Source organism: Scardinius erythrophthalmus (assembly GCF_964197995.2).
Source record: "Scardinius erythrophthalmus genome assembly, chromosome: 24".
Taxonomy (NCBI): Eukaryota; Metazoa; Chordata; class Actinopteri; order Cypriniformes; family Leuciscidae; genus Scardinius; species Scardinius erythrophthalmus.
In genome coordinates, this window is record NC_138244.1 from 7,881,091 (window position 1) to 7,895,799 (window position 14,709).

Here is a 14,709-nt window from a genome sequence, read left to right on the forward strand (position 1 = left end):
AGGAAAAAACATTAACGTGCAACAAGTCTATGCGCTTAAGGCGCTGTCTGTTTGGTTTCCATGGTGACGCGTCATTGCTTGTTACGTGACACACCGCAGCCACAACAGCGCTGAATGAATGATGATCTGCTTTTATGTCATTTTTCCTTTTTTACATTTGTTAGCTATGGCATGCAATATCTGATATTCCGATTGTCAAATATATGCAACGCAATATATATATATATATAAATATATAACGCAAAGTATTGCAAGAAAAAAGGCAAAATTAATGCGATCTTAAGACAATTTTTTTAAATACTCGGCGGGCCGGATTAAACAGCCTAACGGGCCGCATGTGGCCCGCGGGCCGTAGTTTGCCCACCCCTGCTGTAGTGCATACTATATATTCTAATGGTGAAGAGGCCCATTGCATTGAGGTCCATTAACATATGTTGATGCCTATGAAGTGTGTAAGTGTGTGTTCTGTAGAATTGATTTACGTTGTTGATTCTCCTCTCTGAATCATTCAGATCAATCGACAGCGACTGAAATAGAAAGCGAGCCGAGGTTTGTGTTCTGAAGACTGGAAAAGAGCGTTGTAGAGGCGGTGGAGTTACAGAGGTCACGGGATCTCAGCCGAGGGTTTGTGTTTCAGGAGACGATGAGTGTGCGGCATTCACCAGACGCCTGGAGACAGAACACGATTCATGAGCTTGACTGAGAGAGACAGAAAACTGTTGGTGAAAACTGAGCTAAGTGTGTGTTTGTGTGTGTGATCCCTGAAAGCCCGTGTTAAAGAGGAAAAAGAAAGGAGGGGATGTGGTTGTCCTCCATTTCCAGATAGATAGACGTGGATGATGCAGCTAACATCGCAGACAGGAAGCTTGTTGGAGGATGACGGCGTGATATCAAGAGTCTTTCCATATTTGAGCCGAATGCAGTTCAATTTCCACTTTACAAACTCCCTGATGGATTCGCAGGAAGACTATCGGCTCTATGAACCACATCCCTGCTGGAACAAACCCGGGTCACATGAGCTTAAAGGAATCTTCTGGCTTCGATTGAGCTGTAACGATACGGAACGGTATCCCGGCACCTTTGACTCAAAAAATATATATATATTGGCATATACAGTATTTTGGATACAGGCTATATTGGATTTTTCTGTCAGATCAAATCTATATATCCGTATGCTCCTGCTCTAGTACATTTTTTTGATTGTCAATGTACTCACAAAAACCATTCATTTACTTGTTTTATTGTGGTAGAACTGCTTATATAACGTTATATCCAATATTTCAACTTGAAAGTGCAGTAAGCAATTTCTGAGAAACATTGTTTGTATTCGAAACCAACCCAAACAAACACACCCCTTCTTCATTGCTCCGCCCCCAAAATGCACGAACATGCAATGCAAGAGTTAAAGCTGAAGCCAAGCAAAGTAAGGCTTCAATGACATTCAAAACTACAAAATCTGCTAAGTAACCAGTCAAAATCAGTTTCAGTCCAACAATCATTCATTATTTGATCCATTCTATTATTCATGTTTCAAGAAAAGGAGGGACAAGTGTAAAAACATTTTTGTGGTAGTCAGCATTATCCTACAAATGCTGTTGATTGAGCTGAACTTAAACTTAACCTGGAATATTCCTCAAGGTGATCAAGCTGGTTTGTCAAACACTGACGCAGTTTATTTTGCAGGTCTAAGATTATCCACCAGCCCTTGCTTGTCTACCAGGGTAAAACCAGGGTGAAACCACGTCCACTAGTCTTATATACCATAAACGACCAGCTAGAAAGCCGGCAGCCACTTCAAGCTTGACTGGTGTTTAATGTCGATCGATGCTGATCGATACTGTTTATGGGCATCGAGGCATTAACATGTTCTGCAGAAAGAGTGTCAAAGCTGAACGCCTCGCACCGAATGTGTCATTTCGCACATTTGTGGACATCGTTCCCTGTCGTTACTGGTGCAGGTCTGAATATATTTCATCTAATTTAGAGCCAAGAGTGAATCAGGCGGTACAGCGTGAATTAAAAAGAGCTCTTTAAAATGACACTGTAATGAGTCCTCTCTGACAAGAAACACAGTTATTAAGGAAAAATGTGTGTGTGTGTTTGTGTGTGGATGAAGAGCGTATGAACAATAACTAAATCAATATCTGGGTTTGTTTTATATGAACCTTGCCAGAATAGAATAGATCTTTACATGACTGGAAACTTTTGGATACAGCTATGCAGCATATAATGTGCTTTATATAATATTCAATGCACAAGATACAAAATCATACAATGGGCCTCAATGGGTGTAAATTGTTTGTAAAACCATTTCTATTAAAAACAACTTTAGGAACAATTTGCACAGAATTTTTTATGAATAAGAATCGTGTAATGACAATACAGTACGGACAGTTTACATTTCAGACTGATAGATGGAATGATTATGATGTGTTTTTATGTCATGTGGCAATGACAATTCCTTTAATTTAAAAAATCGTATTTAAAGGGACAGCTCACCCAAAAATCTGTAAATAAATTCTGTAATCATTTATTCGCCTCATTATGTCATTCCAAAATGTGAATGATTGCATAATTGGAATTTATGGGCAAGCATGTAGACTTAGCTATCATTTTATTCTCAAACTTTTGTGAAATTGTTTTAATTTGTTTGAGAAAATGTGTTTTTAGATTCATAAAGAGAGCGAAGAAACCTTAAATTACATCCAATCAAGTCTATACGGGGATGAAATGACTTTATGAACCGGTAATCACGCTCTGTGTGCAGGAAGAGGAGGCCTGGAGATGTGATGCAGAAATGCATGCTGGGAAATTGATTGTTTGAATTGCATCTGCCAAATAGAGATGTTAAGACTCTGAGATGAGTGTCAGTCTGATGCATCATGGGCAAATTCACATGCTCATGACCAACAGGTTTCCCGCTTGAACTGCCACTTACAGAGACCCCCTTCCTGACACCTGTGATGCAAAGCTTTGCAAAGGATTGTTTGATGAATAAATACATTTATTTGAATCTTTTGTAACATTTATCAATATATTTAATATCACTTTTGTTCAATTTAATGCATCCTTGCTAAATAAAAGTATTTATACTAACTCTAACCTTTTTTTTAAATAATAGCTATCCCAACTGACCCTAAATTTTGATTGTTAGTGTATATATTACCAGATATTTTCAGTTTTGTCCTCAAAGTTATAGTTACACACAAACTGATATGGAATGACCTTATAAGACACTAACTGGCTTCCCACGCTGCACTTAAAGGGACAGTTCAGAGTTCACCCAAAAGATTTTGTCATTATTTACTCACCCTTAAGTAGTTTTAACAGTTGACGGTAGCCATTGACTTCCGTCTATTGAAGTCAATGGCTACCATCAACTGTTTGATTACCAACATTCTTCAAAATATCTTCTTTTGTGTTCAACAGAAGAAAGAAACTCTAACAGGTTTGGAACAACATGAGGGCGAGTAAATGATGACAGAATTTTTTTGGGTGAACAATCCCTTTAACCCCAGGTTAACCCCATTGCTCTTAACCCCGCTTTATAATTTAGAAGGTGGGTTAGCACCCCTTTGTGACGATAAACCCACATTGCCACTGAAACACTGCGATAGTTTCAGCGTTTGAGGTGAAAAATGTCAAATGGTGGCGGAAAATGCGACAATTGGAGTGAAGAGACTTTCATTCTTCCCTTTATAGTCCGAAAAGTCCATTCAGTATATGAAATTAGTACAGTCAGCAATATAATATGAGGATGCGCAATGCTAGAGCCTTTATGTGAACAGGTTGTATGCTGCTATCGTCCAATCAATGACTCTGACACGGCAAATATGCAAATAAGGATGTTAACCCAGGGTTTAGAAAGACCAGGGTTAACTATTTCAAGTGTGAAAAGCCCTAAATTGATGAATACTGTTGTATAATACATAATACGCACTAGGACACCATCCTCTGTGTGTGTGTGTGTGTATTTGTGTAAGTGGGTTTCTCAGTTCATTCTATCTCATGACTCATTCACTGTTCCCCAAAGCGTCTCTCTTTTCATTTATTCAGAAAAGAAAATGAGAGTGAGAGAAATGTATTTAGCTTGAAGTGAAGGAGCGCATATGTTTTCACAGACAGGTGTTACTTTAATGCGTGACATAGAACGAGGTGACCGCTGGTGTCCTTTTACACTGTTTTTCAGAATCTACTTCAATAGATGTCATTCTTTTCTTTCCGAGCATATGTGTTACGTAACTTCAGTACATAACCCGTGAAAGTCGACTAAATCATTTTCAGTCCCTGCTGTCAGCTTGTTCCCTGCTGGAAAATCCAGGTCGATGTTTTGGAACATGCTAGCTGGTGATTAGCTTGTCCAGCTACAAAGTTGCTAGTCGACCAGCTAATCTTTCAAAACAAAGCTTGTTAAGTTGTAAGAATTAGAACATATTCTTCCAGGATGAAGCATTGTAGACTCACTCGTTAGGTAAAAATGCACTGTTTGACCCAGTATTTGTGTGTGTGCTATATATAGGCAAGCATCACTATTGTTACTGTTAGTACTTATCAGATTTTCCAATCATAACTTGCTTAACTCTTTCCCTGCCAGTATTGTGCTTACATATGATATCGCTTGTTTCTGCTTCTTCGCCTATGTTTTGATCATGAGATTCTTTATTCTTTCAGAAGATGCGTAATAGCGCCCCCTACCGTATAACAGTGAAAACACAGAGCCGGAAATTTCCATCAATGGCGGGGAAAGAGTTAATTTACACTACATACAGTATAGGGCCCTATTACATCTGTTATTATTGTGTGTATCTGATAGTTTTATCAAATGAACTGGTGAAATGCTTATGAAGTGAATCTAAGAGCAGCTCTGGAGATGAAGTTCAAATGAAGTGTCCTTATATAGTGAGACTACAGATTATGAAAACAAGCGGGGTTTTTTTGCTGTTTAATATTCACAGACACTAGTCCATATGGTGATCTGAATAAGTGTACAACCCTACTTTTGATTTATTCATCCAAATTGTGCCAAATTCTGTGACATTCCACGTTATACAGTAAATTACATTTTTATGACTGGATTCTGCGATTCCATTCTCGGCCCTATATTCTAAGGCCCTATATTCAAAATGAATGATACCTCAAATTTGTGAGGAAAAGTTTCAGTAGTTTTGTGTACAGGTCATTAGTACAAGTCATTAGTTTGGCAACGTGCTAACGTCAAACTCCATCAGAATCAACTGTGAGTGCGAGTCCCTTTAAGGCAAGTCGGTTCACTTAATGGCCAGGGAGGGATTGTTAATGGAGTTTCTGCCCATTAAGAGCGTATCAGATCAATTATTACGAGGCTCCATTTCGGTTAGGTTGCTGCCCCAGAAGCTTCCTTAGTAGACAATAGACAGTGAGGCTAGGTTTACATCTTATGTTTGTGTGTCTACCCTGTTTGTAAGACTCTCGTCTCACATCCAGCGAGAATTGATTCCTCAGCGCTGAGATGTCTGGTGTGCTGGACCTCGTTATTCCTGATTCCAGCTGCCGTTCTGGGCTTGTGTTGATGATTCTTCTCCTATAGCTTCAGGGTCAATGTGTCTCCCTCCCCTCAGAGTGAGAAAAACAGAGAATGACAGCGGAGAGAGTGAAACCGGAGATGTTTGAGCTCTGAGGAGCTGTTAGGGCTGCAGGATGGAGCTGTTTCGTCTGGGAGGAGATGTTTTCAGAAGGTCAGATCTGAAGCTCTGAATATGAACCTTACTGTTTGCACTTCCTGAGCCAGAGTTACTTTACAGACAAAATAATAGCAGAAAGGGCGAGGGGAGGGTCTCTAATGAGGGAACACTCAGTCACACTCTGGCGATTCTGCAGCAAGTGCAACAAATAAATGAGCAGATTCAGTCACGGACCATAAGAAATGGATTGAGTGTGTGTTTCTGAGTTCCAGACTTGTTTCAGTCTTGAACACCATGTTCTGAACACAAATGCTTTAAGTGAACGATACAATCTCTTTCCTGACACTTGTTTTGCAGTGAAATGAAGCCTTTCTATTGTTGCACAGAGATGCGACTGATTTGCTGGTTGTTTGTTTCTACGCTCAAATACTGACTTTAAAGGCCTAGAGGAACATTTTGTTGCTCAGGAAAAGCTAAGGTGAAGTATGTGATTTCAGTGCCACTAGCGTCACCAAACGCAATTGTAAAAAATAATGAAACGCATTTCCACTTGTCTTCCATTGCTCCGACAAACAGATAGCCCCGCCAAAAAGTCATGCCATTGGTTGAGACACTATTGCTATACCTTAAAATCATAAGGAGAAATTAAAATAGACACTAATTAGATAATTATTCACATACAGTAGAACTACACTGCTATAAAATGAACGGATGGCAGCTCGGAGCTCGTTTTTGGAATTTGGAAATTGATGAAACACATTTGAGTTCATATTGAGATCATTGACTTTTGATTGCAGTCTTGTTAAATCTAAGCACATTTAGAGACATTTTTGGGATCTATTCTGTAATGCTAGAGGAGAAATGTGTGACATTACATGGATCTTTTTCTCAGTACAAACATTATTATTACGATTATTAATTATTACTAGGAGAAACAATTAAGTTTTTTTTTTTACACATTTAATAAAATGCAGAAATACTTATTCATAATTAAAAACTGAGTGATTTTTGGTCATGAAATGAGTTGGCAAACAAAACAGTACTTGATGTTTTGGTGAACAGATTCAAGAGATTTAATTCACTTGGAAGACTTAGTCTTCTACATAGCAACAGCAGAGCTTCATTAAGTCAATTAATCAGATTGATTTACGGATGAGCCGGAGTTGTGTTATTCTCGTCCAAGTGTGTTTAACTTTGTCCTGTGAGGTGTCCGTGTGCTGAACTGACCTACATGAAGCTGAAGTGAAATAAGTCCACCTGAATGTGTGTTGGTGTGTGTGTGTGTGTGTGTGTGTGTGTGTGTGTACAGGATTAGTGAACTGGCTGATTCTGAACTAGATTAGACTCTTAGCGCGTTGCTCCTATAGCCGTGACAGATGTGAGGAGGTTTCTGCTGCTCAGGTATTTAGCTGCCGTCTTTAAGTGGGATTGTTGCCGCTGGGAAACACCGTCCTGTTCCAGACTGCAGTTATTCACAACCTTACTGTGAGAGATTCAGATGTATCATAAATATATAATAGTAAATGATGCAACAGATGGAAATGCAATCATGTCAGAATAGAGATGCAGCAGCACCATGTTTATTACGAACTGTCTCATCATGTTGCTTTACAAATCACCTTCCAGCTTTTACACACTAACTTACCACGTGACTTTACATGCTACCTCACTGCATTACTTTACACACTATTGTACTGCACTGCTTTACTTTACACACTGCGGCATCACATTACTTTACCCACTACAACTTATTTTAAATGCAACCTCTGTTACTTATTTCTCTGCTGTGTTTCTTTGCACATTTCACCACTGTTACTTTACACATTATATCATTTTTTACACCACATTATATTATTTTACAAGCCACCTTACTGCATTATTTTACTTACTACCTCTAGTTTGCTGCATTACTTTACACACTAATGCAGCAAGGTATTTTACATGTTACCAAACTGCATTATTTTAATTTACAGTACTTGTTACCTGTTACTTTACATTAGTTTGTTGCATTACTTTACACACTTCCACACTGCATTATTTTACTTGCTACCTCTCTTTTACATATTACTTAGCAGTGTTACTTTACACACTAATGCAGAAAGTTATTTTACATGTTACCAAACTGCATTATTTGAAATTACAGTACTTGTTACCTGTTACTTTACATGTTAGTTTGTTGCATATACCTCTCTCACATACTAGTTTGATACATTACTTTATTGATTAATTCACCACAATAAAGTACAAACTTCCTCACTGCATTACTTTATGCACTCACGTCATTCATGCTACTTTTACTGTAATTTTACAGGGGGAATAGAGATCACAGATCCCAAAAACATGAGTTTTAGTAGGAGGGCTTAACAGTCAACCAACTGAGAAATAATACATAATGCTATTTGATAAAATTTCCTAAGACACATCATTAGCTGAATAATGTTTCAGCTTGTTGCTAGTCTGGTGACCAGACAGCGGTGATATTTCTTTCAAGTCGGTTTCATATGAAGAACATTTCCGTATGTTCTCAGGTTTTGGCAGCACACACTGTAGGCTGCTTAATTTGCTTTGAACTGAACCCAGCCTCCCCTCAACAGTGCTAACGGTTTAACACCGTGCCTGTGGGCCACATGCTGAATGCTTCCAGCCAAACTCAACCCTTCAGTGGCTTCATTATTGATCCCGATGAACAACTGGGGCTCACAGTTAGATCACTGCAATTTATTCATTACAGCAAATTACAAACAAAAATCCAAATTGGCCTCTTCTGAAATATTTGCGAATCTCTTCTACATTTATACAGTGTATTTTGTGTTTGTGTGGGCAGGAGTTCTTCTGCACACCGATGGCAATTTTTAATGGTTATAGTGCTGCAAGATTTGTGATTCCCTAAATAACTATTTTAAGGATCAGTTCGTTGAACTGAAAACTTCTGAAAAGTCTTTCAGGACAAAAGCAATCATCACTGGCGTCAGGCTTCCCGATGCAAGTTGTACATCTTTTTTATGATCATGTGACAGGGATGTTGTGTTACACAAACAGGAAATGAACATTCTTTGATGTTCTCAATAGAAGTATTCCAGTGCTGTGTAGGTGGTTATGAAACCGTAATCAGAGTCACGACGGGTCGGTAGAGAATAGCGTGACGGCAAAAGGAAAAAAAAAAGTGTAAACCTGACATTCACTGGAGATGTGAGCTCTGTTACAAAACCAATTGAGCTGCCTACCTAGATAGCAATTTAAGGCGTTATAGATGCACTCTCTATGCGAAAACTGTTATTATGAATAATTTAAATCTTTCTTAGATGCTTTTTTAGCTGAATTTTAGGGCAGCATTGTATGTTTTCATTTACCACATAAGGCAATCCAAGAATTCACAAGAAATAAGCTCTGTAAAAAATCCAAAAGAAGGCGGATCAGTCAAGAGATACCGAAACGTGTTTATAAAATTACTTTTTTTTTGTGTGTGCTATGTATGTTATGTGTTTTAAAGTAACATGCTATTAGTTTTGCAACATGCTAACACCAAACTGTGGGTTGTTTGCACACTATTTGTGGAGTTGCTGCCAGTGTAGAGTATTCAGAATGAGTCCTTTATGAGGTTTCATTCGGATATTGCCTATGTAGGCATTAGATAGCAAGGTGGACACTTTCCTCTAAAAGATGATTTTCAGAAGACTGTAAAGAAGCTAAACTTTAAAATGAGGGCAGTTGTGCATGAACAGTGTTTGAACTGCTTCAGAAAGCATTAGAATCTCTGTGTACAGATTTAAATGGTCAGCATGTCTTTAAGTAAGATATCAGAGTCTTAATCCAACGTCTCGTCTTTTGGTCTGTCTCGCAGATGGCATATGCTAGCGATTTTATGGCTACCAACTTTCTGCGAAGTGGATTTCTCCTTGAAAATTGTGGATAAATTCACACATATGCCTCCGTGCCATCGTTTCAAATGGATCCCATACATGGAAGTGTGAACGCTCACAGGATTTGAGAGTGAAAATGCTGGTTGGGACAACAGCCTTCTAACTCACTTCTCAGCTGTGTTAGGTGCACCAGAGGTTTAGAGGATTCATAAATACCTTATGATGGTGATGTAACCCTTGCAATGGATTCCAAGTCAAGTCCCTGAGCTCAGTTAGCGTGAGTGCTACTGTGTGTTAAAAGCCTTTGAAGTTGAACTAGCTGGGGTCAAAACAAAGGAGATCGAATCCAAAAGTGCCAATTCACGCAGTTATGCAAGTACACGCCATTGGCTCTTCCTTTTCACAGTTCTGAATAATCCAGCAGTCCTTAGTGCAGTCGTTTAATGAGCCTATAATGTAATGAAACACGTAGTTGACACTTTGGAAATAGAAAATGATGTCTGCTATATTAGTTAAACTCTTAGTAAAACACACTTTTAACCTCTCCATTCTTTCAATGAACAGTGTTCAATAAATACACAATTCACTCATGTTTTAGAGCCATATGCTGCTCGCCAAAGAAAATAGCACAGGAGAAGGTTTAGTCAATATACTGTGCAGTATAATTGTTTATTGATTTGGATGCCTTGAATTTCATATTTTATAACTCAGTGCACTTTTTCTCTTTTCTCCGTCTGTGCAGGTAACCGGTAGGATGGTAGCAGGGGAAGTGAGTGGGCACAGCTTCCTGGTGGCATGCTGGCAGCCCATTCTAATCTTGATGCTGGGCACAGTGCTGTCTGGCTCTGCCACGGGCTGCCCATCACGCTGCGAGTGCAATGCTCAGGAGCGCTCGGTCTTATGCCACCGCAAGAAACTGATGTCCGTTCCAGAGGGGATCCCGTCGGAAACACGACTCCTTGACCTCAGCAAGAATCGAATCAAAACCATCAACCCAGATGAGTTCTCTGCCTTTCCGCACTTGGAAGAGCTGGAGCTCAATGAAAACACCATCTCGGCCATTGAGCCTGGCGCTTTTAACAACCTGTACGGCCTGCAGAGTCTGGGACTGCGCAGCAACAAGCTGAAGCTCATCCAGTTGGGAGTGTTCACAGGCCTCAGTAACCTAACAAAGCTGGACATCAGTGAGAATAAGATCGTAATTCTGCTGGACTACATGTTCCAGGACCTCTTCAACCTGCGCTCTCTGGAGGTTGGGGATAATGACCTTGTCTTCATATCCCACCGGGCGTTTCATGGCCTCAGCAGCTTGGAGCAGCTTACACTAGAGAAGTGCAACCTGACCTCTGTCCCGACAGAGGCCTTCACGCATCTGCACAGCTTGGTTACGCTGCGCTTGCGAAACCTCAACATCAACAGCATCAGAGATTACAGCTTCAAGCGGCTCTACCGTCTCAAAGTCCTGGAAATTGCCAACTGGCCCTACCTGGATACCATGACCACCAACTGCTTGTACGGATTGAATCTTACCTCCCTAACGATCACTAATGCAAACTTAACGTCGATTCCATATTTGGCTTTGCGACACCTGGTTTATCTTCGTTTCCTCAACATGTCCTACAATCCCATCCAGATGATCGAGGGCAACCGGCTCCATGACCTGCTCAGACTGCAGGAGTTCCACCTGGTGGGCGGTCGACTGACAATGATCGAGCCCTACTCCTTCAGAGGACTTAACTACCTGAAAATCCTCAATGTCTCCAGCAATGCCCTTACCACCCTGGAGGAGGCCGTGTTCCATTCAGTGGGGAACCTAGAGACCCTCGCATTGTATGACAACCCGCTGGCTTGTGACTGCCGTCTGCTTTGGGTTTTCCGACGTCGCTGGAGGCTCAACTTCAACCGCCAGCAACCGACTTGCTCCTCACCCGAGTTCGTTCAAGGAAAAGAGTTCAAGGACTTTCCTGACGTCCTTCAGCCCAATTACTTCACGTGTCGCAAGTCTAGGATCCGAGACCGGAAGCCACAGCAAAAGTTTGTTGACGAAGGCACCACCATCCACTTCGTGTGTCAAGCAGACGGAGACCCAACGCCCGTCATCATGTGGCTTTCCCCACAAAAACAGTTCATCACCACGAAAACGATAGGACGGCTCACTGTTTTCCCAGATGGCACCCTGGAGGTGCGCTACGCTCAGATTCAGGACAACGGGACGTATGTGTGCATTGCTAGCAACGCCGGTGGAAACGACACCGCTTTGGCCCACCTGCACGTCCACAGTTACTCGCCAGACTGGCCCAACCAACCCAACAAAACCTTGGCGTTTATCTCCAACCAACCCAACGACAACGGAGCCAATGGAACAAGAGCAACTGTCCCGTTCCCGTTTGATATAAAGACGCTAATCATCGCCACCACTATGGGCTTCATCTCCTTCTTGGGTGTGGTTCTGTTCTGCCTGGTTCTGCTCTTTCTTTGGAGCAGAGGCAAAGGAAACAGCAAACACAACATTGAGATAGAGTACGTCCCGCGCAAATCGGACGCTGGGATGAGCAGCAGCGGCAACGCCGATGCCCCTCGAAAATTTAACATGAAAATGATATAATCCAACCAGGGAGCTCAAGAGACCCTTTCAAAAACTCATAAAGACAAAAACAAGAGATTCCCTGCCTGAACAACCTCTGGCTCTGACGAGCTCCCCATAGAGGAGGGGTGTTTTTCCCCCTTTCTAAAGATGGATGTGCTTTTGTTCAATATTGAACATGAGAGGGGGAAAATGTCCTCATGCGCAGTCCTCTGTGATGCCGCTTAAATTCAGCCTACGGGGACCAATATCTTTGAGAGAGGATTTTGTTTTAAAACACTTAAGTTCCTGTGGATTTTTATGGGCAAAAAAAAAAAGAAAAACCCCAACCTCCAAAATGTTTTGTGTCGACTTCCAGAATGCAAAGGCAGAGCATCCTTCTCCCTTCTGTCCTGCTGCCTGCATCCTCTTTGTTTGTTTGTTTATTTGTTTAACCCATTCATTTCTTGTTTTCTACTAAAATGAATAGTTTTATGAAAGAATAACAGTAGATAAATCAGGGGTGAAAAGCACATTTAACAAACCTAACGGCTGAATTTGCCCAAATTCGCCCAAAATGTCTTCTACATTGTGTCTAACAACAGAATGTAGAGCATAATAGATTCCATTTCATTCCTGCTATAGAGAAATGTGTGTATAGTGCAACTTTCACCGCACATTCCTTTCTTTGAATCTGCACTCTGCTGTCTGGTCCTCATTTTGCTTTCGGATCTGTATTTTAAATGCGTTTGTTAGATAAGCCGAGGGAGTTTTACGACTCAAGCATCTGGATAAACAAGTACAGGTTGTTTATTGTTGGATTAATGGCTAGGCAAGAGAAATCAGCAGTAATTATGTAACTTCTGTTGTGCGTTTTGCTTTCATTTTATATAGAGATGATCATTGTAGCCTGCAGTGAGCATTTCTGTTGTGCCTGGTCAGGTTTAAACCCATTTAATGGCACTGCAGCATCACATTTTTATATAACAAACTCATTCAGAGACTGTACAGCTCTATCTCAGAGTGTGCACTGTATGTGCGAGAGCAAGCGAGTTCATAACAGAATTAATCATTTCATCAAAAGGTGAGAGTGTTAATGTGCTCGACAGCTCTCAATCACCTTTACCTGCTGCCGAGTCTCACACCTGTCTCTTGGTCTCAGATCTGTCTCTTGAGTCGTACACCTGTCTTTTGGTCTCACACCTGTCTAATGGTCGTAGACTTAGACCTGTCTTACCGGCTTCAGATCTATTTTTCTTTACATTATATGAAGCTTTGGTGCCCAAAGAAACCATTTCAAAGTTATCCAGCAAGTCTAAGGACTCAGATGGTGTTGGTTTGTTACAATGACAGATATCTATACTAAGAATGATTGCGTTATTTGGCAGATGTTTCCACAGGCGGAAATGGCCCCACGTTAATCACGGCAGGCAATGTTTGTGAATAAAGAAGTGGGAGTAAATTGAAAGTAGGCTGTTTGTGCTGACAAGAAAGCGTAATGGTGCAGTGCTAGATAGAGGCTAGTTAAAAATGGATTGGTTAGTGAGTCTGAAGCAGAAATGCAATGGTTTAATGAATTCGCTACACAGTCCAGCTGTGTTTTAAGTGTGTGTTTAATCTGGGCCAAGCAGGGCAGGTGATTTCCATGGAAGGACACTGAGCTGTGTTTATGCACTGTATTTTGCTCCGGTGTAGATGGGTTTCGCCTCGCTAAGTGGTTTGTACTGCTGACTGAGGCTGCAGATGGAGAAGCTGCACAGATGGTTTAACCCTTACTGATCCACTTTAGAGTTAATCTGACACTTGCACACACACACGCACACCTGAATCTTTCTCTGATCCTCTGCCTCTGTGCTCTAGCTACTGTTTTCATCCTATTACTTCGAATAAATCTTTATATGACCTCTGCCCTCTCCAACATTCAGCCCAGAATGATAATGTGCATTAATGTGGTCCATAATATTCTTTTATACTAAAGAAAAAAGACCTAAAAAGGTGAAAAAATCTAGTATGAAAAATGTTTAAATTGTTCTGTGCAATAAAAGTAATATGCATTTTGTTTTCTTTTTTTTAATTAACACAATTTTATTGATGTTGAATTGTTGAAAATATGGTATGTTGTATTAAACAATCTATGGAGATTTTTATACCAAAAATGTGCCTTGTTTATTTTGTTCTGCAGAAGAATCTTCCGCGCATGCTCAACGTTATATTTAGGATCTGAACAAGAAAATGTATAAGAATGAATTAGAACATCTTATTTTCTATGTTTGCACATACAGTGATTTGCTGCAACAAAAAGACTAGAAGTCATTGGATGCTTCTAATCAAAATAGAACAACATCTTAGTTTTTATAGCAAATGCATCTCATTAGTAATCAGATTTTCACTATGACCGGTTGTGAAGCTCCCATTAACGCCCATCCAGTGCCTATTAGTGTCCAACAGTATAGCAACCTCATGACCTTCTCCGATAAAATCACTGTATGTGTGAACAGGGCTTAAGAAAATCACTAAAGATGAGGAGACGGTTGTGTTACTGAACAACATAATGTTATTAGAAGCTTAATGGTGAAAAGAATCTAACAGTTTTACTGGTTTTAACCGTGGTCATCATCTGGTCTTA

The 14,709-nt window shown here is 40.4% G+C and overlaps 1 protein-coding gene across 3 annotated transcripts in view; it reads left to right on the top strand.

Annotated features, from left to right (window-relative positions):
* The window catches only part of lingo1a (leucine rich repeat and Ig domain containing 1a), a 76,479-nt gene extending 62,245 nt beyond the window's left edge, over positions 1 to 14,234 (top strand). For 2 of the 3 annotated variants that reach the window (XM_081355595.1, XM_081355594.1), the window contains one exon: positions 10,263 to 14,234. In XM_081355595.1, the coding sequence (XP_081211721.1) occupies positions 10,275 to 12,125 (1,851 nt within the window). In that variant the 5' untranslated portion in view covers positions 10,263 to 10,274 and the 3' untranslated portion in view covers positions 12,126 to 14,234. The remainder of the gene's footprint in view (positions 1 to 10,262) is intronic. The other variant, XM_081355596.1, reaches the window with a different exon arrangement.
* The last annotated feature ends 475 nt before the right edge of the window (positions 14,235 to 14,709 follow it).